The 27,184-nt window shown below is 48.0% G+C and overlaps 2 protein-coding genes across 2 annotated transcripts in view; one reads left to right on the top strand and one right to left on the bottom strand.

Annotated features, from left to right (window-relative positions):
- The window catches only part of LOC128274261 (estrogen-related receptor gamma), a 32,679-nt gene extending 16,650 nt beyond the window's left edge, over positions 1 to 16,029 (bottom strand). Inside the window, exon 1 of the mRNA XM_053012395.1 lies at positions 15,672 to 16,029. The gene's annotated coding sequence lies outside the window, so the exon portion shown is untranslated. The remainder of the gene's footprint in view (positions 1 to 15,671) is intronic.
- An 866-nt stretch (positions 16,030 to 16,895) lies between these two features.
- Positions 16,896 to 26,956, top strand: LOC128272735 (uncharacterized). Its single transcript, XM_053010604.1, has 3 exons — positions 16,896 to 17,751; positions 22,458 to 22,586; positions 25,646 to 26,956. Exons 1-3 carry the CDS (start codon positions 17,361 to 17,363, stop codon positions 25,771 to 25,773), a joined length of 648 nt encoding a protein of 215 aa, XP_052866564.1. The 5' UTR covers positions 16,896 to 17,360; the 3' UTR covers positions 25,774 to 26,956.
- The last annotated feature ends 228 nt before the right edge of the window (positions 26,957 to 27,184 follow it).

Here is a 27,184-nt window from a genome sequence, read left to right as displayed (position 1 = left end):
TTAAAAATGGCGATTTTGACTTATTAAGCAAAGAGCGTCGGAGGGCTCCAAAAAAGGACTTTCTGATGGGACCACAAAGGGAATGATGTATCACAAGCTCCTAGCACCTGATGAAACCGTAAACCGGCCAAAAGCCACGGTGCGGTAACTTGGCTTCGTGCCAATGCGCCTGGACACAAAGTAAAAACTGATCAGGACACAATTGAAAAGCCATTTTTATTTAAGATTCTGGGCGTTTTCCTTAACAGCTATCTGTTCGGTTGTGTAAGACTCACGTACAGATCTTGAGATATTACCATTTTTATCATCAAAACTGCTACGTGAACCGCAATTTGAAGAGCTTCATTTGATATGGAACAAAAAACGGTTTTTCAACGAGGTACTTGAAAAATTTTCAAACATTCGTATCAACACACACACACACAGACAGTATTGACCAAACAATTTGCGCCGTTAGTGTGTTCCGCGGTAGGACGGTGGTCACGGACTCGAACGGCGGTGGTGCAGCCAACGTGAAGAATGTGGAGTGTAGCAAAAGCAAAAGCAAAAACGGAAACTGCATTTACCCAAGGCAAACGTGCGTGCACTTGTTCGCAGGCTCGTATCAACTCTGATAACATCGCCATACAGGGCCGTGTTTATGCAAAACAAACCAAACATTACACAAACACACACACACACACGGTTCCGAGCGACAGTCGCCTTGAGAGTGCCGCGATGCAGCCCTTATCGGCGATCGCCAATCTATGGCATCGCGGGCTGCCAACATGCGCGGGCCAGGCTGATAATCAATGAACGGGTGCCCTGTGTGGTGCTCGATGCTCGGAGAGTTATCGCGGCCAGATGAGAAAGCTCCTGGGCGCTAGAGTGCCTCGGCGCTATCAAAGACCTCCTGGTGATGATAACCGCCGGCGATGATTGCAACGACGAAAGCCGTTCGAACCAAATTCGACACCCAAGAGGGTGTCACAGGACGCCAGTAAGAACCCCGCGGGCCGACTGGGCATACATTACGGCGACAGCGCGGCGGTTCTGAATCTTCCGTTCGGTCTTTGGTCGAGAGAGCCTCAAGAGCCTTCAATGGGCGACCGGAGGCTCCACGGATCCTCTTATCCATAATCACTTATCCCCAGGAATATGGATGACCTACAAAAGCCCATTCTCGCGCAGAATAAAAATGGCAAACAAATACGGCAGCTCTCGCAGGCCAGCAAAACAACACGAAAATTCACGAGAAGAGCGGTAGAAGAAAGTTACAGCACGCAAATTACAAATGCAAATCCCCTTTTTCCTTGGCCCGTGTTGGCCTTCGCAGCCCACACGATCGTAGAATCAGGATCCCTTTCCTACTGCGACGGCTTCATGACCGATAACTTGAGTGACCCCACCTTGACTGAGCACACCTTGGGCCCGGCGGAGGGAGACAGTGAAAGTAGCTTTGACAGGTCTTCCACTAAACTCACAACTCGATGGCTAACGTGCCGAGTTGTTCGATGGCATCGACAGCGCTATGGCCGGGTACGGGTGCACCAACCCAAAATGGGATCACGTTTGCCGAAACGTGACACCATCTCGCTCTCTCTCTCTCCCCGGCGACGCACAAGGCGCGGCGATCCTGACGTAGACCAACAAGGAACTGCGCTCTGCTGAGGAAAGGAAACGCGATTGACGCATGGGTTATCGGCGAGCCGCGATCCTTGATCTTGCGCCTGCGCGCCAGTGCCAGGCCCGATGCTAATCAACGTGCGCGGTTGAGCATCTGACAAACTTGGCGCTAATCCGGTATCGCGCTAATCTACGTCGAAGCGATGCTCCACGGACGTCAGTAGTGCGCCGAGGGTCCTAGGTGATCGTACCGAGCAAATAATAATATTGACATCGAGAGCGCCACGTTTTCGCACCGATGGCTGATCCACACCCCTGATGGGTCCACCCCTTCTAGAACGTGGAAAAAAAACAATGGGATCAACTGCATCAACTGCAACGAAAGACCCCAGAGCTAACCAATAATAGCGCTCCAAGCATTCACGTTGGCGAAGAAACACGGCGGAACGCCGTCAATCCACTGTCAAGTTCACGGTCACCACGTTCCGGATGTGACGCAGGGGTGCGGGAGGCCAACGAAAGTGTAAGGGGGGTGGAAAGCGGGCACGAAAGTGAAAATTTTTCACCATTCCAAGCCGACACCGCTCAACGAGATCGAGAGGACCCAACGAGCTCTTTCTAATTTTAGACCCCGCCGCAGACATTTATCCCCAAAATGGTGCCAATGGCGACTGATGGCATCGCGGCTCTAGACAGGAGAAGCGTTAAAAAGTGCCATGCACATGCTCTGCCCAGCGTCAAGCGCAAGAGTTTCTACAACATTCCGACACAGGCGCAACAAGAGTTAATTCTGGCTTCACCGCGGTCCGGAGGCGGAGTTCCGCCTCTTGATGTCGGTGGTGTTGGTGGTTCTTTTCGCTGCCGTTCCCAAGCCGTAGTGGATAGGCTCCAGACGAACGGCAGACGGCCGAAAAAAAACCAGTTCGCGTGTTGCGGCGCTTCGTCTAGAGCCAAACTTCCCCGCGACACTCAGCGGCAGCGGCGAGATCGCGATCGCGATCCGGCATTGCTTCGGGGTTTCTTCTATTTCTAGCCGCAAGTTGCCCACCCCGAACAGAGCGCTTCCTGTCGAGCTCCTTCCTGCTGTACCGGGCGCAGCAGACGGTAGACAACCGCACACACAACCTGCTTTAATGATGGCGCAGATTTGAAATTTTAATTGCCCAATTCTGCTGCCCACCGGCGGCAGATTCGCGACGGCTTAGTGTGGCCTACCTACCTTCCGGCAGAGCCACGGCGCCGGATTCGTCGGATGCGAATGTCTAGCGAATTTACCTACATTTTTTACCTCCCGCAACCGAAGTTATTACTCTTCTTACTGCTTGACCTTATAATCAGCGGCCTGCGGTTTCGCTCACTTGCGCGCCAGTTCAGGCCACTGCAATCAAGCAGTTGGCTCCGGAGTGACCGGGTCCGCTTTGAAGTACGACATTAAACAGATTACGCGGCCGAGCCGGCCGAGTTTGAGGTGGGTGGCTTTCCTTGCTTGCTGGACGCTGCACGGAGCTAAACATGGCTTCTTATTGTTCGGCTTGGCTTGAGCGTCTCCGTCTCCGTCAACATGCTTAATATTAAAATTGTAATCGGTTTGTTTCGGCTACGTGCACGATGGTTTCGCGAATGCTGCTGCGGCTGCACGGCACTTAAAATGCAATAAAATTCAACGTGCGGTAAACAAGAAACGAGAAATTCGCCATAAAAATCGTTTATCGGTTTATCCGAAGTAGTTACGTGTTAATGTCTAGCCTTAAGGTTGCCATGATTAGTTTTAAGCAACTTGGTTAAGCCTCTGGCTCGTCGAGTACAGTTTAAATAAATACATAAAAATGTATATCATCGATAACAATAGCCAGTCTACCATTTTAGTTGGACGCTTAGAACCTTCTAAGCATCAAGTTAATATCGTTCTTACTTCTTTTATTGCGCCACGAAAACGTTAAGATGATAGCGAAATGACAGTTCTAGCCCATTGGGATCTTCCATCTCATTTGACTAACGGAAACTGGTCAAGAACTATCATTTAGCCATCGCCTGTGGTACAGGAAGTTAACTCTATCTAAAAGAATGTTTATGGAACCATGGACAGGCTGGCTTTCATAAGGACCCTTGTTTATTGGACCTTTTGAGACATAGTAGTTATTCATTATGGGACGTTGTGTCTTGATCAAAATTCCGTCAATGATAACAATTTCCTGGCTCAATTTTCCATTACAGCCTTAGAAGCCAAGAAATTAGTAGCATAGTTGGAAGAGCTCTCAATTTTGCCTTTTTTTGCGGAGAATTTCCGATCTGGCTGGCGACTGATCATAAAAGTGACGAAAAATTATTTCAATCAGTTTACAAATCGAATACACGAATTGGCGGTCAGTTTAAAGCTTAGCTCTAGAGATAATTTAATGTTTTGTAATCAATGATGAATATTTTGAAAATCTAGATCAAATAAGTAAAATGGTTGCCTTTTTATGAATGTTTTCGATTGCGCACGCTTTATAGGCATTTATCGAGAAACAGCTTGAGACACATCTTGAAAAAGCGTTCAAACACTCACTGCTCCGCCCTAACACGCTATGGCACCGGTTGTCAGCGGAACGTTTTTGTACCTGTAATGAAAAGAAGGAAAAAAAAAATGAAGATACTTCAATCACTTCCATTAAACTCCAGTGGCTTGTGTTCGCGGAAAGAGCAAATATCTACAAACAAACATGACGGACCGAAACGGACCCAGTGTTCCCAGCCAGCGTCTCGGGAAAATCGTTCGCCGTGCTCGTTCGCGGACTTCGGCGATCGGCGGCAAATATCGAACGCGGCCAGCAGCGGCCCACGCCATCGCGATTCGCATCGCACCAACACGCCGAAGATTCCGCCTAATAAACGATCGTGGGGGTGCGTCTAGCAGTGCGCGTGTGATCGTACGGAAAAAATTGGAGCCGGAATGGAGAGAATCGTCAACAACCACCAACCAACCAACAGACCGGCAGCACCCATCGTAGTCACTCCAACCCTCCTCCAACAGCTGGCCACGGGAGGCAAAATTGAATTTTCGCCCAGAAACCCGCATTGACGAGACAAGGCCCCACCAACAGATCCCTGGTGTGCGTAGTACGGTGCGATCCAGACACCGGAGCACGGAGTGTCCATCGTCAGACGACTCGGGACGGATCGCTTTAACACACTGACACCGTTTTTCTTCCGTGGCCAGCTTCGCAATCGCAAGCCGTCGGTCGGTCCCCACCTTTTTTTGCTCCTAGACACAGCATCTTACGCGCTTTTTTACATCGCGGCAAGAAATAAATTATCTTTTCCATCGGCAGGCGGAGGAATTGGTATTGAAAAAAACGAAAACATACATTAATTCACAGCTTGATGGGCGATCTACGACATTTTGGCCCGTAATCCATCATTTATAGTTGGCTCGCAGGCGTACTATGCGAAGAAACATGCCATCGTGTCGCCGGCACACGACCACCGTAATCAGTGAGTGATTGCCATCGTTTACGGCTTTAAAAAACTAAACATTTCTGCCAATTTTTGTACCATCCAATAGCCCATCGACGTGGCTTGAGTGAATTCCAACAAAATAAGCGTCCCATCAACGACGCACCGGAACATACCGCAAACTGCAAGGCTCGCGACGGTCTAACGCGACACGCAATCGAAACCATGAGAGAGAGACATTAGCCCGGGGGGAGGCTGGCTTTGAAAAATGTCATTAGTATGGTCATTCCGGCAAATTATAACGACGAGCCACACGCCGCCGGGGAAATACGCCCGGTTTTTGGCCCGTCATGAAATGACGTGGTACGAAGCGAACCGGAAACGATTTTCTCTCGCAGCAGAGGCACCAAAGTCCAGCACGACCACATGTATTGATATGCTCCGATCTGTATCCGAAGTCAGAATTGTTTGTTTGGAAACCTTCCAAATCATATCCAAATCGAATGGAAGCTTTTCAAACCTGATGTTCAACATATTTGCGGCTGATTTCGCTGATCGCTTCAAACATTTTGGAAGCCTTTTCTCGAACAAACAGGGGGAAAACCTGGTCAATTCATAAAAAATGACCGCCCGATGAAAACTTCGGTTCGGGCATAATTATTGCATACAGAAAGGTGTATTTGACTGGCATTGGCTTCGGTTATGGCCACAGCAATCTACTGACAGTTGACTGGCAGCGCGAACTCTAGCTCGATTGACGTACGGTTTCAGCGGTTCTCCACCGTTGCAATCCTAGAATGAAGCGCTTTACGCGATATTTTAGCGCATACCACACAAAACATTTTGGTGTTCCTGTTTTCAATCCACTGTCAGTGTTTGGATCGTACAAAACCAAAACCGATCGTACGATGATAGACGAACCAAATTTTCCCAGTAGTACTCGCTACTATCCCCACCAGGAGTGAAGAGCAAAGCGCTTCCGAAGCAGAAAGGGGATTTTTTTCGGGGCGGCCAAACATTTGTGGGGCCAGCAAAAGATGCGTATCCCCCGCCGTTCGACACACATAGCCATTGGACCAACACAGGCGCACGTGCAAAACCGGTAGTAAGTCCCCGTACGCACATTTCTGCGTAGCGCAACAATCAAGAGCCGCGCCGCCGAACACACAAAACGCGTAGCGTGACTAAATCCTCCACAAAACGCACACCCTTACACGCAACTACCAAAGCCGCTGCACACGCTCGCGGGTGGGTGCCACGGGTGGCGGGAGGAAGCTCCCGAAAAGTGCAGCAAAAAACAACTCAACAAACCAACGGCGGAACACCAACACGACCACGGAACCACGATGCGCTACGAACATTTGTGCAAAATCGACTGAAATAAATCTTTTCGTACTGACCCTGAACTTGACTTGAGTCTCGCGCACCCTTTCTCTTTCGCACCCCATCGGCCACATCGCTCCGGCCACACTCTCTCCTCCTCGTCTCCTCCTCCTCGAGCCGCGGATTCTCCGTCCGCGTAAGTCGCTTCTCTCTCGCCGTCTCTCTTTCTGTAGCGTTTCGCATCGCGCACCGCCGTTTTCATGGTCAGAGCGGTGGCGGCAGCATATGTGGCGAAGGCGAAGAACAGAAAAAAAACGGTACGAACATGGCGTTCCAGGGCGCACACACGACCACACATCATAGGATGGCTGTGTGTGGCGGGGGGTGGCCGAGAGAAAAGGGCCGCCAAAGTACGCCGAGCATGACAACGATTACCCGAGCGAGCAGCACCACACGAAAAGGCATTTTTTGTTTGGAAAACGGTGGAAAAATACTGCGTTGAAGCTGCTGCGGGCTGATGATGTAAGGCTCTGCGGCGTCGGAAATGTCAGAAAATGTAGTCGTCGGCCAGTCGGCGGCACCAGTCCAACAAACAAACCGACCGGCACTGATCCCCCCGGTTGGCGGTTATTGAGTAACATTGGTCACACCGCCAGTCAGCGCTAATGCTTGGCCAGGAAGAAGCAATTGTCACCATCACCCGGTTGGTTGTAGCATCGAATGTCGCACCGTTACCGGCCGGGAATGCAGCAGAAAATGCAATGCAATTTGTGTTTAGTAGTTTTCGGTTCCACCCGTGATCGTCAATGATCGTCATCGCATGGATCAAACGCTTCGGTGACCAAGATTTGCGCGACACAATGGTGTCGCACGCAAAAAGTAAGCTGCATCGTCACGTATGGACACGCAACAGAGACTGCAGTTGATGGCAATTGATTGAGATGCACCGTCCCAAAAAAACACCGAAAGAGCGACCGGGAGAGAAAGAGAGAAGAACGCACCGAATTGCAGCAATTACCCCAAAACACGGTCGAACGCACACAGGCACTGGGAGCAAATTTTGGTGGCCGGTGGCCATCCTCGCCCTGGGCCTGTGTGTGTTCCCATTTCACGGTACGGAGTTTACGGTCTTGCCACCCGGCGATGGGCCCCAAAACGGCCGAAGGGGAAAATGGCAGGTTGCATGCATTCACTGGTCCTGGTCCTAAAAGACCGGTAGCAAAACCCGGACCAGGATTTCGAATTCATAAAAAACAGTCAATTTAATTTAATGAAAAAAAGTACGATAAATTCATTGCGGTGCGTAGAGTCGTTAGTGCTGTAATGACACCCAAATGCCCGTCGACTGTTACACGATGATGATGGGTGATCGACCTGCGATCGTCAAATTTGACGGCTCCATTAACGAGTTGGATGTTTGGACAAATTACAGATGTTTGGACGACCGAAAACATAGACATTAGATAAACAATAAAAATCAAACTTATCAATAACAAGATACTGTTCGGGAGGAAATAGCCAGAATTTGGACTCATAACTCAAAAAAATCTTCAAAATATAGGCTTCTAAATCTGTGCCATCGCCTTTAAAGTAATCCCTACTCAAGGCAACACATCTCTGTCTACATTTGTGCCAATTTTCTTCTTGGGAATAGCCTTCAACACATTCTTGGCCGGCTCTTACCTCCCGCCAAACGAACGAGGTACATGGAGCGATCTCGTAAATTGAGCGAATCACCAGAAGTCACATGGTGTCAAGAAAGGCGCATACCGTGCTTGCGGAATGACATGGGTCAAGTTTGTGGTGAAATGTTCATGAAATTATCACGAAAGTATGATGCAAAATCCAAGAATTGTCTCTCCACCAAAACAGTGATCGCTAACACCAGAGAAATAACCCTTGATTGTAAAAATCCATTAAAACTAACTCACTTGAAACAGTTGTCTCTTGAAAACTTTCGGATTTCTTACTAAATAGTGGTCAACCAAGTTTAGCAACGAAACACTGTTGCCGACAATTTCGACCAAAGGGATCATTTGTGCTTTAATTATAAAAGCCTCGTTAAAAATTATAATTTGAAAGTTTTAGATCAGTTTTAATTGATTCGAAACGTTCGTTGACGAATTCGAAAAAAAACCCTTAGCCCTTGTGGAACAATACCACCGAATTGAGCAATTAAGTCGGCCAAACTTCTGCTGATTGTTTTGAGGCCGGCAGATAATTCAGACTGCTTCTAGCCCCGGCATGGGCTGCTCTAGCGCCTCGGACACCACCTAACGAGCACTCAGCAGTGCGTGATTATTTATTTGACTCTTGACGAGTGTGTCGGGACAGTGCGTCACCGGCGTCACGCGTACCGAATAAATTCCATTCTAAAGCGTGCGCCATAAATCACTCCTCCCACATTAATAACACATTGATTCGAAATGTTTACTCAATAATTCAATCCATCACCTCGCGCGCGGCAATCGCCATAAACCGAATGCCGAAAGAGAACGACGAACCGCATTCGCCGCGCGGTGCTACTTCACAGAGCGGAGACCCGCGGAGAGAATTTCTCGTTTCAGCCCCAAAAATTATTTCATTCACGTTCGCCCGTTTATGTTTTGCAAAATTCTCCGACATTGAAACGATGGCCAACATTTTGGAAGCCGACCTTCCGTCGCATGCAAAATGCGCCGCCGTCGCCGGACGAAAGGGCAACGGGGGCGCGCGCGCGCGCGCGCTCACGTCCATCCAAGACACTGGCCGTGGCGGCATCGTAAAATTGTACTCACCGTCGTCGTTACAAACCCCGGTGTCGGGCTAATGCGAACGTGCGAATGCGTCCCCTAGTCCGCCCGGCGGGATATGTGCATTAAGCGACATAAAGTAACTCTCTCCAAATAAAAAGAAGAAACCCACATGCAAAGCGACTCCTTCCTACGCACGACGCGCTGTGCCCACCCACGCGCGAAGGATCGCCGAAAGTCAATCCATAAGACCCATCAGCCGCCACCACGAAACGAGAAAAAAGTTTGACAAACGTCAAACCGATCGCTATCTGTCAAAACTCCGTTCGCCCAGTCCGAAGTGGTGGTTAACGAGTGCCGCGCGGGCGAGGCTTCAGCCGGCCGCGCGTCCAAAAGTGCCAAAAAGGATGCTATAACTCCGCGCGTTTACGACCGCAGCGCTACGTGTGGTTTGAGTATCTGTTTTTCTGTTTCGGTTCCTTTTGGTTATTTGAAGTTTTTTTCCACTTCTTTTGTGAGGTCTTTCAAAAGAAGGACACACAGGAATGGCGGTTTCGAAAGGATGCACGACCATTCCCCGGTCGGTCGGTCGGTCGTCAGCGTCGCTAACGCCGAGATAGCGCGCATAGCTGCACATAGAGAGGCACTTATGGGCCGATGAATTGTTAATTTCGAAGCGACCAACTGAAGTTTTGCTTGATTTCGCCTCTCCCGTGCCGACCCCTGGATGCCGCGCGGAAACGGCCCCGAAATTGACTTTTAATTAAAATGCAACAATTCGCGCGCGCGCGCGCAGGCGAATCGTCCGGTGGCCAAACTCCGCGGGCGCAAAAGTGGCCCACACCGCAGCACTGTGCAATTGGACCTCAGCGAAACCTTTTCATCAGCCAGCGTGCCACGCTGATCCCGCAGGCTCGGACCAAGAGATCCGTGAGTGGGTTATGCAAATCATCCCGAGCCCCGATCCAAACATCTTTTTTTATCTTCCCTTTACCGAGAGAACGTTAACACACTAAAAATCAAGTACCGCGCTGCGTATGCGAGCACTTGCAGAGTGTGGCCAGAAAGTTCCGAGATTCCGGCCATAGTTGCCGTCCATTGTCCATTCTATTTCATTGTAAAAATGTTGGTCAAAGGTGTGATAAATCAAGCCATTACGGTGAATGATTCAGATGAGGACAGAGGTCGAATGCCAGCCAGATCCTGGCTTAGGCTGATGACATAGAAACATTGTAGGTCGAAGGTTTTCCGATGTAGGCTTACATTGGGATTGAGTTGAGCAAGATTCGGACATTCTCGGTCTGTACATAAGCGAAAACAAGGCCAATTTTATGATGGCACCAATCTTCTACAGTCTGAAGAAACTGTTACGCTCACATCTCGTGTCGAAACGGTCGGCAAGCTGGAGTTATATAGAACCTTTATAATAATAACCAGTTCTAACATGAACTTCGTCCAAAACAGACAAAATCCTCTATGAAAACCCCATATTGTAAAAGCGCTCGAACGCGAGCCATGGAGGGAGCTTCAGGTACAGGTCAGGACCGCTCGGACCAACCATCAGAAATGATGTGGTTGATGCCCGATTAAATCATTTCTAGTTCCCATTCCGGTCAATTCAACGACATTCCAACAGCCATTGCTGCCCGTTTGTAAGCTGCTACTGCGATCTCGAAACTTTCTAGCCGCACTGTGTGTGTGTTCCCGTCCACTGGGTCCCACAAATGCAGCTCCCAAAAACCGCCACACGAACCGACCGACAAAAAAACAAACCCAGCACTAAGTGCAGCAGCCACGGAGAAGTAAAACGGTTGCACTTGTCCTGGCCGTGGCGCGTGACGACGACGGGCGTGCGAGCCGAGCGCGGGGACGAAAAACCTTGACGATCACTCGCGCAGGTGATTGAACCAAATGGAGGATGCGGATTCTGGGTCTGTGTTTTTTTTTTTCGCCCGTCCCGCGTGTGTGTCAAATGGGTTTTTGCATCACTCTTATTTGCGTAAAGGAACATGGTTAGATTGTGATGATTCCGTTCGTTCCGTTCGTTTTTCTTCCCCAGCGCGCCGCTGCTGCTGGCCCCTTTTTGGGGGGAGACCAAAGTTTTGTTTGCTTTGCTGTCAAGTTGTTTTATTGCCATCTTCCGCGAGCGACGATCTCCCCGCAGCCCCCCGGCCCGGCTCGGCATTTTCGATGGCGTCGACAACGATGACTTGATGATGATGGATTTTTCTTTAATTTTGCACTTCCTTTTCCGATGGCCCAGGACCTCCCCCTTCGTCGGCCGTCTGCTGTCGGGGATGACGGCAGATTTGGCGTGCGGATTTGTGTTATTTTTTGTGGGGAGAAGGTTTTCGTTTCGTCGTCTTACTCCGGGTTGGCTTCTTCTCGGGTGCCGGACGCGGAGAGGCATTTCCTTTTTCGAGAGTGCTCGTTGCAGACGTTGCATGGTGCAATATAAATTACGGGGTGGCCGGCCCGCCATGGACCGCCGCGATCGGGTGCGGAAGAATGACCGTGAGTGTGTCCGGGTTTCAAGAATCGAACGTTGGGGCCTTTCTCGCTGTGCCCCGCTGAACCGTCTGGAGGCGAGACCTCTTGCTGGCAGTCCGCGTGCTGCCGGAGCTCGCTCTGGCAAGCAACAAGCCCATTATGCATATCGATTTTGAATCTCCATTTCGGCTGCGGAGTGCCGCACAAATGCATTCATCAGTGTGGGAGAGGATCGTGAAAATAATTAAATTACCAAGATTCCATCAAATGGAAACATTATTATGATTGATGCAGCAACGACGTGCGCGCGCGCGCGCGGAAACAAATAGAGACATTAGGGGCGATTGTTGAACTTTAATTTACATAAACTGCACCGCCAAACAGCTTGAATACTGGGACCTCCGAATGGGGATTAGTTAGCGAACCATGTGTGTTTATTCCACACAACTGAGAGAGAACATGGTACTTGGTTTAGTTTTTAATTAGATTCACTGACGGTACATCAACAATAATTGTGCTAGTGCCACGCATAACACCGTCGGGATGAACAATAATGCGCTTTGCCTATGCTCTATCTTGCCCCGGGGGCGGGTCTTTTCGAAAAACAAAGTAATTGTTAATATCACTTTGCATGTGCTTAACGTGGGCCGACAAGGTTGACACGCATGCTGAGCAGAGTTTTATAGCATTACGAAACACCGAGCACCGCCTCGGCGGGTATCAACAACTCGAACAAGCGGCAATTGGTCGTAAAACCGCCGACACTAAATATGGCTGCCCATACAAATTATGCGTCATGCAACCAGAACAGGTTGTGCCAGGATAAGCATCAGAATCGATGACGGACGGCGGTGGCGGATCACAAATTGCACGCACGGCAGCGGCAGCCGGCAATAGATAGCGATCCTAGGGCGGCGGCGGTCTCATTACTTTATGTGCCTCACAAAACTGTCCGAGTGCGCAGTGTGATACGCCGGGGCCCAAATCAAAACCCGAAACCCTTCCAGCTGTGGCATTATGATTTATCGCTCCGATTAGCCGCGGTCGACTATATAGTGCGCGCCTTGCCTTAACCGGGGCCGAATGTAAAATAATGTTCCTTTTGCAGCAGCGAAACCTTTCGAATCCTGCGCGAGCCGCACCGTCGTGGTTCCAACACCATCTGACCAAGGAAGGCCAGCGTGCGCGTCGGGCGTACGGCCTCCAGCATATGCTGCTGATAGTAAAATCTTAATGAACATCACGATCAAAACGTAAACCAAGCGCGTGAGAGTCTGTGCAAATGGCAAATCAGTGCAGTGGCTAGTTTAGGGTCTTGCTTTGGATCGAGCGTGGCAAGAATGTGTCACAACAACACCATTATTCGTCCTTTTGGATGATTTGTGGCACAGCGTTCCGGCCGTGGGTAATGGGTTTTTCCTTCTACATTCTTTTCGCATGTTCACCATAATTGAGGCAAGTTAACGCATCATTTCAGATCAGCTTTCATACATTGCCGACACATTTTTCATTTGCCAAACACATACCAGAGAGAGCTCTTCGGGCCAAAAGACGTCCAAATTGACTTAGGCATTTGTCCCCGTTTTGGGCAATAAAACAAACAAAACCAAATTACACTCACGATCAATTAGCAATGCGGCTCAGAAACATCGAGCGGCGCACGTAGAAGGACTGTAGAAATATTGACTTCTACCGCAAACAGAACCTGCGGATGCAAATGCACCGAAATTCGTCCACCAAACAAGTGCATTAACCTTTCGGAAGCGGAATTTCACGAACCACGAAAATCGCAGGTCGAACAGTGCGCGGATTTGTTTGTTAATTTTGACAAACTCGTGTGAATTTTCGATCTCCGTGCAAAAGTGCATTCACAGCGCGCATTGATGCAAAGCCCCAGAATTGGGAACTTGGGAGTGGGACGTGTTGACTTTGCCTTCGCTGGCAGCGTGAGGAAATAAAGCATAAAGAATCGTGATAGTGACAAACAATAGAATCAACATTGTGATGTTTAAAATAATTGGTCGATTTCTTTGTGTTACCCCAACTTCCCGTCATAACTTAAAGAAGCAAAAAAGCAACCGCGCTTTTGTCGGCCATCCTCAACATGAGTAACCGGCTCGATGTCCGGTTCTCTAACGATGTCTTGAGGGTTACTGCTTTTCGACTAACGCGTCCATCGTTGAACATGTGTAAAAGTTTGCATTTTGCGACTGCCTTGTTCAATTTGCATTAACAATTTTACAAACCCCAAACCATTGCAAATAGACTATTTGGAAATATTATTCATACTGTCTATCTATCATTATTAGCTAGTTAAATTACGGCTTTTGCATAACGCAACTCGAAGTACGTCCACAAACCGATTATCCATGACGAGACGTTGCAGCACACTACATTCACATGTCACCAGAAAACGGGTCCCAGTTCCCAAACAGTCAATGGTGTTTCACTGTATCTTCCTTGACATTACACACCTTACGGTCACCGTCAAACTGAACAACGCGCTCGAGCTACCAATATTGGCCGGTCGCCTCTTTAAACGAGCTTTAAAAGCACACTACCGAGCATCACGAACCAGAAACCATTTATCCGAACGGTTACTTCTATCGTCCGGGAACGATCGGATAGCGTGCTCCACGCCAAAAACGTAACGACGGTCGGTCGGTCGGAGGGAAGCTGGGCGCCAGGCAGAGTGAAACAGACGAAAATGTTCGACTGCGCATAAGGTGCCAGGGGTCTGCCATAACCCGGCGAAAACCGACAACGCCAGCCCGGAAGGTCCCCGGGCTCGTTCGCGGCATGGAGCGATAAAACCCTTCTCTAAACCTTCCCGCAGCCAGAAGGTCAACCGGAGCCCAGCCCAGCCATCGGATTCCCGGACCGCCATGTGCCACCGTCGTTTGCTCGTACCTTGCGCCGCAAAGTAGGCCGCGAACAAAGAAAACTGTAAACATGAAGCGCCGGATCGACGGCGCGCCATGGCTTACAAGGATATTCCGGACAAAATATCCTTGAACTCGAAAACCGAACCGAACCCGAAGGCGCCCCGAGCCCGGCACGAGCCCCGACCGGGAAGCTTGGTGCGACGCATTTCCCGCAACACCGAAAAGTGAGTTTCCTTGATTTGGACCCAACCAAAAACGGATTCCACCGAAACCGAAATCGGTCTGGGTAACCGTATTGCAGCCGTACACCGAAACAGCGCCTTTTGTCCAGCGCGTTCGGGAACACGACTCTCACCTAAGCCGCCGCGCGGTCGTGAGGCATAAATTAAAATATGACTCTTGCATAATTTCACACATGGTACTGCCGGCAGCGGCGGCCGCGGCGCCATCCGAGGGCGGCGGAGCAGCGTAGGAGACGAGAGTGCCACCTCCGGTTGATTGTTATCACTTGCGCCCACCGAGTGGCCGACGTATCTGTCGCAATCTAAATGGATGAATATATCAATCTCTCCTCCGCGCACGTGTGACCCCGCGACCAGCGGGCGGTGGCGGAGCTTAATCGCGAAACGGCAGACCTACCGGATCGCGCCTTTGGTTCTATCTCCCTAGACGGCACCAAAAAGTGCGCTTTCTGACACGTATCGGAACATTAATTCGCCATTACGCAATGGGGGCCTCTGGCCGTTTCTTGGCTCCCTTGGATGGCTGAGTACGTTCCCATCTGGCAAGCCCCCCGTTCTAGGGCGACGTTATTGAATCGAGTCGTCCTTGGAGGGCAGCGTAAAGGAATGTGCGATATATATAGTAAACAAACCGTTCCCTCAAGGATGGACGGGCTACGGCGCTCGTTGGCAACACTGGCGCGCTTCTGGTGCTGTCTCTTTCGCGCCGCCGGCGCCTGCTCAGGCTGCTTCTAGCTCTGGCACACTGCTGCGGTCTACCTTGCTACAAGATACAAGTTAAAAACCAGAACCAAACACACACACACAGCCACACGTAAACACAAAGGGACACGATCGAAACGCGAGAAAAATCTCTACGCAAGGACATGGTTCCGCGTTCGGTGGCCAACAGAAGCACGGGGCGAAACAGGCACTCGTCCCTCTGTTATCCCTCCTTGAACCCTTCTTTTCAAACCTACCTGCACACGCAGTCCGCGCCTGTGTTGTGGTTGATGAATGAACTTATCGAGCCCCTTCGGCAAGGCGATGGGTTGTGTCGCACGTGTGAACGTCGACCACCTTCGGAAAGGGGAAACACCTGCCCACCCGTGACACCCCTCGAGCCCTGAGCTTGCTGCTTGTGCAATCCTTCTTCGCACGGCCGTGTCACTATCCGGAAACGAACGCAACAAACTAGAGCGGGCACGGCGACAATCCTGCGACAAACGGCACACAGCACTTTCACAACACGGAAACTGACCCGAACCGAGCGAAGGTGGACACACTGAAATCGACCGAGAAGGGATTCATCCTGGGACGGGTTCTCGCTCGTTCCCCAGCAACACACTACACGCACGCACGCACGCACGGTGTTGGCTTTTCTCCGGGCACTTTGCTTTCCTTCCAAATTTCAGTGAAGAATTTTTCTGCGTTTGACAGTTTGACAGTGAAAATATTTGGATAACGCCGCGTAACGACCGCGAGTTACGGTGGCTGCGGCTGACGCCGTCCCGCGACCACAGCACGCAGCCTGCCCAAGTGAACCCTTCAATGCAAACGCTGTTTTGTGGATGTGGTGATGAAAATTGATTAAATTAAAAAAAATCCCTTTTAGAGGAGTGAAAATATACTAAGCCTAGTTTATGCTTAATTAATATGATAGAGAAAATGAATTGATAAAACGAAATGATAGATTAAAATGAACCAAAGAGGCTAATGATAGAAAGTTCTTAAAAAATACACCAATTGCTGCTATTTGAATGAAAATTGTTCACTAAACAAATAATTAGTATGCATAAACTTCTTATTTTTGTTCTGGTTTCCTACCGTCGATGAGTCCGGATGATTGCAAGCCTGGAAAGTTTTTAGTTTTTTCAATTATAAATCTAAAGTTTTTAACATAAACGAAGCTTATTTAATCTACGATTAACAGAGGCAACATTTCAAAGATGTATAGTAAAATACATAAAATGCAACGAACATATGGCGATGATCGTGGTATTTACAAGCCTAACTTCAATGTGTAAACCTAAACCCGTGGAAGAATGGTAGTCGCCTCGCGCGAAACACATCGCACCCCACTGTACTTTTTATCACGAACACGCACGCACGCACGGTGTCCGGTGGCAACATAACCTATCGCCCGTAGCCGGAACGCTTTCCGGCGCATTCGCTGCCAGAGTTTCGTACCGGTCGGAGTTGTATCTTGCGCGTTCTCTACGCGGGGCGTAAAACAGACGCACGTGCGCTACGACGTTTATCTTTTGCGTAGAACCCTTTTCGTAGACATCGTTACGCAGTGTCCTCCAAGAAGGAGTAGGGTCGTGAAAAAAATGCCAGTGTATGTGTGCTAGATAATTATGGTAGCTGTAGTGGTGCGAACCAGGATGGTGCGGTAGCGCGTGTGGAGTTTTGCACCTTGTACCCCCTAAAGATGTGTACCGAGCCGAAGAAATAATCAAAAAGGAGGATGTAAATTGAAGCGACACACCATCGTGAATTTGTGACACAATCTGTGGATAAAGGCAGAAAGAGGGGACCAGTCTGAAGACAGTTTCTTGGTTCTGTTTGAAAGTGTTCCTGTGCGGTTTCGCAACATCATTTATGGGACCAGATTGGCGGATGATTGTGTTTCGATAGTGTCGATAGTCGATAGTGATAGTGGGAAAATGAATGCGGTACGACCAAAACATCAAAGGAAAGCCTCCACTGTTTTCGTGCGCCTCGTGGCGATCCTGGTCGCTGTTTGGGGGCCAAACCTTGCGGCCACGTCCCTGGCAACGAACGATGTGCACCTTCCGGAGGAAACCGACCATCGGCAGCACCAAAAGGGGACACAAATGTACCCGAAAGCCAGCGCGACCCCTTTCGTGACGTACCACGTCGAGCATGAGCAGTCGGAATACGACGCTCGCCGGTACGTGGCCCTGCTAAACGAATCGGAAATTCACCGTCTTCCGAGTTGGTGCCACAAGCACTGCAACAGCTCCTTACTGCACTACTGCCGGTCGAACGATTTTCTCAACGACCACTGCTGCTGTGAATATTCACACAGCAAAGGTAGGTACGCAACGGAAGTTGCATGCTCCAGCTCCAGCGATTCGGTGTCGCGTGTCCTACTTTCATTCTGGTTTGATATCCTGATGACTCATCGGCAAGTCCCATGGGTGCTGTCACGCTGGGCAGTGCGTGGCCTTGTATCCTAGCGGGTGGGATTTGAAAGGAACATCGTGGCGCCACATCGCGTTTCTGGTCGATTAAAGTGCCGCCGTCAATCTGGAGCGGACGCTTAACGCTGACGCCAATCAAAATCAAACGTGGTGCTACATGGTGCTTCCTAATAGTCATCAGTTTGTTCAAGAAAAACATGCTCGAATGTTTGTTCTAATTTTATTTCAGTTGGTAAACTTAAGGCATCGAATTTTTGTTCAAACTTAAGCCAATGTTTGCGTAAATAGCACGAATAAAAAAGCACTTTTCTTGGTATGCAAGAAGAGTTATCGAATGAATCTTTAATACAAGGTCTTGCCTTTGAAGACTTTTCAAATGTTCCTCTGCCAATAGTGTTTAGAGCGCTTTCGCCACCTTCGTTGGCGAGGAACCAGATTAGCAAACACATGGAATGAACCAGAAACGGCGTTTTGTTTACTCTAACTGTACTCAACAATAATTTCATTACACTCATGTTCGTTACACCCTCCAGTAGCACCCTTTGAACCAACGAAACCGGGGCTCATAACATTTGTTTAATCCCTAACAACCTTGGCCCGGAACTGCGTATCGAACCCATTCCGAGCCGGTCGGTGTTTTGGTCAACGAAATCATTCGCCCACGCGCCGGTTAATTTTGTGGTTACAGGTACTGTGTTTTATCCGGTAAACCCTTGGCCGAGGCGCACAGTAACGCATACAAGTGTTATCCAGCAAAGCTCGCTTCACTGGCGAGTGGGACGTCATTCCCGGTGGTGATCGTTTTCGCTTGAACATTATTTCGATATCATTGTTGGATCCGAAGGACCATACTGTCCGGTGGCCGAACGTGATTAGACTCCCATTACTGCGTTTGCCGTCGATGCATAAGCCGGTAACCCACACTAATGGAGCTCATAACCTTGCGCTCGCTAAAAACGACCGCACGCCGGAGGAGAGCTTGTGCAGTTTCCCGGCTACGAAACGGTCACACGGAAAATGATACGGCAAATTCGCTGTCACCACTGCGGGGAGAGCACGCGGGAAGAAAGAAAATTACTGGGAAAAACAATAGCGACGCCGGTGTATGACAAATTGCTCGGCCGGTACACGCGCCAAACGTGCCCATGATTAGACGGGCTACGGTTCTCGTTCCGCGGTCAAACGATAACGTTTATTAGCACCGCATTACATTTCGAAACTGTCCCAGCGAGCTGTGTATTATGTTTTTTGTTGTTTCTGTGTCTATTGTGAACTTGTCCCGTCACGAAATGGCACACTGCAAGCGTCTTGCAATGACTCCGGAGCGAAGTGCAGCGTTACGCAAGCTGATCTGAGTAATTTCAGACGGGACGATGTTCTGTCCGGAGACAGCGGCGTTGTTGGTACTTTTTAACTAATTGTTGGCCGATTGTTCTGTTGGGAGTTGCATTACAGAGCTTTTGGGGAACCATTTTGTGTGCCTGACGTCGCTCGGTCGTCCAATCAATCCTCGTTTCGCTTGGTTTCCGGTGCCCGCGACCCACAGACGGCCAACGGTACGAAAACAATCAACTGTAGCACTCCATGCGCGAAGATGGGCATCATCTGCACAAACCCTTTAAGACGCGCCTCTGGCCGGTGGACCGGGTTTTCGACCCCAGCGCAAACAATCGATTTGCATGACAATGTCCCTCGTTCTCGATCCTCAGCATGGTCCCATGGTGGTGGGGCTACAACAACATAACCATTGAGACTCGCAGTCCCCTATGTCTTGTGTGCGAGCGGCGGAAAGAAGTGCTGGCTCTAATCACCTTAGAGCATAAAGCAAAGCAGTCTTTTTACGTTTGCGCGCAATTTCGCAACATCGATCCGCTAACGTTTCGGTAGTGTTATCGATGTTTGCAGAAGAAAGTATCAACAAATGCTACACATTTTGGATCCGTAAGTGTGGACTTCATTTTCTGGTTTTTGGGAGCGTTGTTAGAGCGGCACGATTATTATACCTCCCCATTCAGACTTCATCAGGGTGAGGCTTATCTTGCCAAACCATCGCTAATTGCTACGCATAGTGTTGCAACCAAACAGAAATGGACGACAAACGTCGTCACATGCAGGCAATTCACTTATCTACCTTCAATCACTGTTCCTGGTCCTGGTCCTTATACTGGTTAAAACCCTCCGAGAGCGACAGAGAGAACCGAAGAAGTAAAAGAGCTCCAAAATACATATTCGCATCCACCGGAGGGCTGCCATGGTGGGTTTTTTGCGATTGTGATTCACAGACAAGCTGCTGCGCTGCCAATAATCTTATCAGAAAGTCAACATGGGGCCCCATCCCGCGGTAGTTCAGTACCCCAAGCGCACATCCGCAAACCTTTTGGCAGGAAATGAAACTACGACGGCCTATAACCCATATCCAACATGCAGTGCAGTTTACAGAATTCTGTCTCAGTAGGTTCGCAAAATGGCAACACACTTAATAAATAAAACCAATTCAACCAGTGTGACCCCCAATATCTTTAGGCACTGCACCCAACGAAGCACCTCGCGTGTGGCACGTGCCGCAATGGGACAGAGTGTGTCGAATAAAAAGTGGTGCCAAGCATAAGTTTGTTGAACTGAGAAAAATGTGTTGTCCTGCGTCGCCAGGGACTGCCCGACAGCTGTAGTAGGGTCCCAAAAGTGGGTCTACGGTGAATAGAAATGAGACATTATAATAAAAAACGCAGATGGCCAAATGAGGGGTCCGTTCGTATTCCAGCGGTTGCCGATATGACGTGTTCAGCGAAGGGAGTGAATAAGGAAACGAAACGAATTTCGGACCCTTGTTGTGGGTTTAAAGGAGCACATTTAAGTAGGGCTAACTGAATGGGCTAACTGAACGTTTCTTACACACTTTTTTAAACACACTTTCAGCGCGGGTCTGTTCTGAAGAGCTTCAAGAATACACTTGAAAAAAGTCTCACAGAATTGCAATTAAAGGCATGTTGATTTTCATGCCGTTGGCAGTCGGTTAATTGAATGCGTTCAGATTTGCAGTTTACGTCAGTCAGTTCCAGTTGATAAAATTTATTCTCCCTCGCTAACTCTCGAAGACTGGCTGTCCAATTGGCCGGTGACGAATAGAGACGTGGACGACGCTCCGATAGCACGTCGTTTAATCTAACGCAGCGCAGATTGATTATGACAGTTAAAACGTGCCTAAGCTCAGAACGCAACAGAACAATAGAAGTTACAAGCCGCTGAATGTTATGGCGCCAAGCGGCCATCACTTCTCTCTGAGTAGGTTAACAGTTGATCAAGCTGTCAGCGCAATGATTGTCATCAACCCATGAAGCGCACATTAGTACTTCATCATCAACTTCAACGACATTGGCTTTTCGTGGCCTTTCAAAGCATATCTCGAACCACACGCCGTACGTGATCTTTTGGGGCGGTACTCATCTTCTGCCTCCAGCCGCCACTGCGACGTGATCCAAATTCTATCCAAATTGCATTCACATGCCCAACTTATGGTCGCGTGTCGCGTGGCCCTACTGTCTGCCCGGGCGAAACGTTGCGATTTCACGATCAGTTGATCACGTCAACACCGATCGATCGTAGCGATTTCTGGGCACATATTAGTTACGCTGAATTACGCAGCCAGGAAGGCGCTCCAGGGTTTGGTATGCATGCCACGTATCCCCCGTTGGCGATCGACTACCATATTCCGGTGAGGTAAAGAATCCTGGGTAATGCAGCGACAGCTGGATGGAAGCGTGTAACCCAGTGAGTTGTGACACAAGAGACCTCACAAAATAATACTCGCCAGTGTCGGGCTTAAGTTTAACCTACCGATCACCCTGGGTTGCACTGTAATTTGATACCATTCTAACGTATTATACGGCGCTGGACGTGAACCCTGGCGGCCCGGGAACAGCCGTTCTCGACCGTCTGACACAGTAATCCGCTGCGTGTTGTGCTCAAGCATGGTCCGCCTACAATTAGCATTGCCGCGGTGAAGCACCAACGTTCAGTGGATTCAGTTCCAACGGTTCTACGCTCCACCCTGTATGTTGTCTTTTGCCAGTAGCACTTTATTCACCGAGGAATTCCAATTGTTACTAGCACGACGGCGGCTCCGTAATCGGAGTAGGCGATTCAGTTCAGTTAGGCGCCATGATGAACATTAAACAAACTCTTTTACCTTGCGAAATTCTCCTAAAAGTGTTCTTCCTTTTGGAGAGCTCCTTATTAGCATCTATAACGTAATCGGTGTTTCATCATCCAATGAGACCTAGTTAACATAAATGGCGGTTCGCATCGGGCCACTGCATATCGACAGGTACACACGCTCAGGAAGTGTAAATAAGGCAACGTTGGTACGAAAACTCAAACAGCTCCTGCACTTCTGACCACACGTTTCGCACGTGTGTGTGAAAATTAAGAGTCTGATGCGTCGGCCACACTATTCGAACGCCACATGGAAACGAAATGTGGACTCTACTACAGCGTCATTAACCAAAATGGAGTGAGATCTGATTCGGATGTTCCCGTATCAGCTTGCCCCTTCGTGAATTCGCCTAATCACAGCCCGGTTGTTGTCTTTCGTTTCAGAGCAATTGCCATGGATGCCGCACACCTGCCTACGCCAGTTGGGCGAACGTTGCACAGCGAACGCCGGATCGTGCAGCAACTACCGCGCGATCAAAGAATGCTGCTGCGATCGGCTTACGAAGCACGAATGTAAGTCCATTTACACTGAATCACCCACCGCTGGTGGGATATGGTTTGGGATTAGGTTTCTTTCTGTGTTTGTTGCGGTGTGAACCATGTTTGTTTAACCTTTTCGCGGGCGGCCCGATAACGAGCACTCCACAACCATCCCTACGGGGATATGAACTTCACCTATATTCACTACGAACTCCACTACGGCTGCAGCCAGTCTGGCTGCTTATCTGGCGTAACACAAACCAGACCTACTGCCGGCCACAGGCTGGCTTCCTGCGGTGCCGGTTTAATGCGCCACCGTGCTGGAGATCATAATCATCCTCCATAATCCATAGGATCTCGTTTAATTTAACGGTTTCCGACATTGATTGCACCTACACTGGTCCGACATTGGGCTGGAAGCTCGGAGCTGCAGAAAGTACTTGAAGGGATACGGACCAGCACGAGAATCTTGGGTCCGGTTAGATCATCGCAGGCGTGGCTTGTGAAATGCTCGTCGAAAATAGATGAACCTCAGTATCGCAATGATGATTATCGTAATTAAAGTACCAATAAAATTTATCGATCTGCCCACAGACACATACTGGTGGGAATAAATATTTACACACATAAAAGCGAACACCATCGATGTATCCGGCTGTCGGAACCGAAAAAAAACTGAACCACAGATTTCACGGTTAGCTCGATTTTGATTCCGGCGAGGTCTTAGAAGGGTTTCCTCGAAGCAAGGGAAGCTACTGTATACACGTTCCTTAGGCGTCGCACGCAAAACAACAAACGTTGGCCAACATTTTATTGCATCCCGCCGGCTGTCAACCAGTTGACACGGCTGGCAGAGTTTTGTAGTTTTTGGGTCCAGACCAGAACAAAACCAACCGAGAAACGTTACGGCAACAAAACGATCTGCTGATCGTTATGGTACCAACATTCGGCAATAGTCGTTGTCTTGTCATGCCGATCATCGTCACGGACGAACGGTTCGACTGAAGAAAATATCCCAGTTTTACGATGCCACATAACTAACATCATGCAGGCGAGGCATTAATAAATTGGCCGCCGTTCATGACGACTGTATGACCTCGGCGGCGCACCGAATCTCCAGCATGCCAAAAATACCTTCCGTCTGTGAAGAGCTGACGCTGTTTTCAGATCGTAAATAATAATTCGAATTGATTGGGTGTTAGACTGTTAGAGGAGCTAACGATTCGATAACGTGTACATCGCGTGTCTAGTTCTTGTGCAAGCTTCTAAGCCAATATAGTAACGTAGTGTAAACCACCCAAATTTTGGTTCCGAAATACTCTTTCCATGATCACCGATCGCTTGGCGCTTGTTCTGACATTAGTGCAGAAGGTAAACGTCGAACCGCGTAGCAATGAGTTGCGTTGAAAGAATGAGTGATAGGTTGGTAAAATGTTTTCACTTGACCTCCCGCGCACAAGGGTGGCATTGAAGACTGTCTGCCCGTCCCTTGGGAAGCGAAGTAGGAATTTGCTAAAACCATTTCCAACAAGACGTTAATCATTATTTTCCGTCCAAAAACGTAATCTCGCCACGACCATGCGAGGTATCGCTTTCTCGTACAAGCCGTCCGGGTGGCTTTCGATCATCGTAGATTTGGGAACTGCTGACAGACTGCCGATGAAGGTTCTTTCGACGATCCACTCCACTTCGAGGCTGTGAAGTTTCCCCGAGTGCGTTCAAATGCAAGCCGTGGCCACTGTGATACAGTATGAAGTCGCCGGTAAGCGCACCATTTAACACCTCTGTGTTTATTGGAGGACTCCGGGTTTATCCGGGCTGCGCCGAAGAGGACCCGGACGACGGATTGACTGTTGATACGGCTGGGGACGTTTCGAGCGCGGTTTTGCCACTTGTAAACAAACACTGGAAATAGATCATGTGACGCCCTCCAGTACCTACCACAGGGCGGCTGCGAAGCTGTTGCATGTACAATGTTTGTCACACCGATGAGCATGAAAAATGGTACACTTAAGCTGAGCTTCAAAGGAATGTTCAATTTATTTGCGTTTAATTAACATATTAACCAAATAAATTCGTTTTGGCTCCAAAAGTTCTCCGCCGCAGCTTTCTTCTGTTACGAATCACATGCCGAGTGTACTATTTGTGTTGCACACTTCCGTAGGATCCACAATGATTCCGGTAGCGTATCTACTTGAAGCCACTCCAGTCCACAATCTTTTAAAGCCTGCAATTTGTAGATATTCGTCATGGGGGTCTTGAGCTGTCGGGCGCGTGCACTAAATCTACTCGCTCATGGGCTGTTTTTAAAATGACAGTTCAATCACGTGCCATGTATAGCAACCTACAAAATGAACATGTTTCGAGCAAACCGCAAAATACTGTTGTTTACAACATCCTCAACAATTTTACCCGATGTCACGCGTTCTTGAAGCCGCACGCTGGCAATGAAATTTGCATTATCGTTCCGGAACCGTCAACTCGATAGTTGTCATTTTACGGCAACCGCAAGGGTCGATTTCCACTATGGCTCCGCACCTTGGCATGATCCGATGGAAGATCCATTAACACCGGCCTCTATTTCGTCACCAGTGGGCACAGTTTTTGTGTAGTGCTGCACGTTTTCCTTTCAACAAATGGTTCATCTCACTGACTGGTACTCATCATACATCTGTTTTGTTTTCTTATGCTCTCTCCGAGAGATTCTCTGGTTCTCTGGCGAACCGTTCCGATTGATGTGTGTTGGAGGTTAAGAATGTTGGAAAATGAACTTTGCCACACTGAAATTTGGAACTATTTGGCTTTGGGAATACCATAATCCTTTGGGCCCATTATCACCAACATCCATCTCTATTTATCTAACCTCGAATCTTAAAATAGTTTCGATTGGCTTAGTAAAGGGATTTGAAAGCTCATGTTACCTATTTCGTGGGATATCCTTTTTTTGCTATCAAAACAATTCCAAAGAGCTGCGAATATTGTTTCCCTATGCGAAAAGTCTATTAAAAGATATCATTTCAATTCGAAAGAATAGTAAACGTCTCTGTTCATTAAGACATTTTGTAATTTTTTGTTCCTGTTTTTCATTGCAGATAAAATCAAATTCTCAGCGGCCACCAGTTTGGAAGCATTCCTCGTCTCGAGGCTTACGTTGTTCGCCGGATTAATTATCACACTTGTGCCGACTACCATAGCTGAATGGCCATATCTACTCAGTTAACATACTCATTGCTGCGCACATAAGTGACCTTATTGACACGTGAACGGAGTGGATTATTCACGGCCCACTTTCGGTGCATTCCGGTAATAAGTTTATCGTGGTTTCTCTATTTTGTGTCTGACCGCAGCCTCATTTTACCGCATCACTTATGATGCAGTGATTAGAAACATGTCATCGGTATCGGTAGCAGTGACCTAAAACGGAGAAGTTTCATGAAACTGTACCTTACCCGACATGCTAGTGATCATAATTATGGATGTGCGAAAGTGTCGTTCTTCTTTCCATAAAATTTGTTGTTTAGTTCCTAACCGATTACAAAAAACTATGAGTTATTGCGGATTGTGGTTGCGAAAACTAAATTAATAGTATTTTAATTATGGTTTTAGCTGACGAATTAGGGAAACAGTAAATTTATGCAGGTTCTTTTGAAGCAACCTTGTATTGAATACGCTTGTATTGTTTCAACACCATTTTTAGTAAGGAAAGGCACAGAATTATTTTGTGCTGCCCAAAGAGTTTTATCGGTTTAATCGGTTTTATCGTAAGTGATGTAATAAAGAGCAAAAGAACGATTCGGTACTTAAAGCATAGAGAGTATGCCACATCGTTTTTTAAACTTTCTTTTCTATCTTTTAAATATTTAGGGATGACCGTTTTAACTAATACCTAAGTCTTAAATTTGTTTGTTTTCTCTTATTCAATCAATGGAAGTTATTAGCCAGTTTAGGTTCAATTGTATGAATTGTGCGCCTTTTTCACACCAACAAATTCACCAATGGTTGCTTTCGAAGGATAATGTAAATTACCATACACAAAATAAAAATAAATGATACCGTTACCGAAACAATTAAAATAATACTGATGCGATATTTAACAATATTTTAGCGATAAACAAACAAGAGTCATTTAATTTTAATAATTGATTATAATTGAAAACATACTTTCTAGGAAGGAAAATACTACTATTACATTGCCGGTGTTATTGATCTGTGCATCTGCAAAAAGATTTCTACATAGAAAGTATCAACAACAATATTAGAAATCACGCTGCGTTGGACTTTATTTTGTTATGCATAACTGCAGTGTGTAAAGCAACAAAAAGTGCATTTGAAAATTCCGCAAACAATGAAAAATGGATGATCATATTACTCGCATATGGTATATGCGAGGTTTTATAGTTCAATTTACATGCTGAAAGAAATAAATGAAACCAATTTTAGTGTAAACAGTCATGTGTTTTATTTTATTTATCCGAATAATAATTAATATGGTAAACGTGTTTTAACAAAGTTGCGAATGGTATTGGTTACAATATTTTGATAAAATTGCATAGATATAATTGATAATTATGGTTCAACGCTAGCTAGTGGTCAACACATCTTATTAGAAGAAAGCGTAGATAATTTTTTGC

The sequence above is a fragment of the Anopheles cruzii genome, chromosome 3 (assembly GCF_943734635.1).
Source record: "Anopheles cruzii chromosome 3, idAnoCruzAS_RS32_06, whole genome shotgun sequence".
NCBI classification, from domain to species: Eukaryota; Metazoa; Arthropoda; class Insecta; order Diptera; family Culicidae; genus Anopheles; species Anopheles cruzii.
Note: the sequence above shows the minus strand (reverse complement) of the source record. Positions and strands in the feature narration are given on the sequence as shown.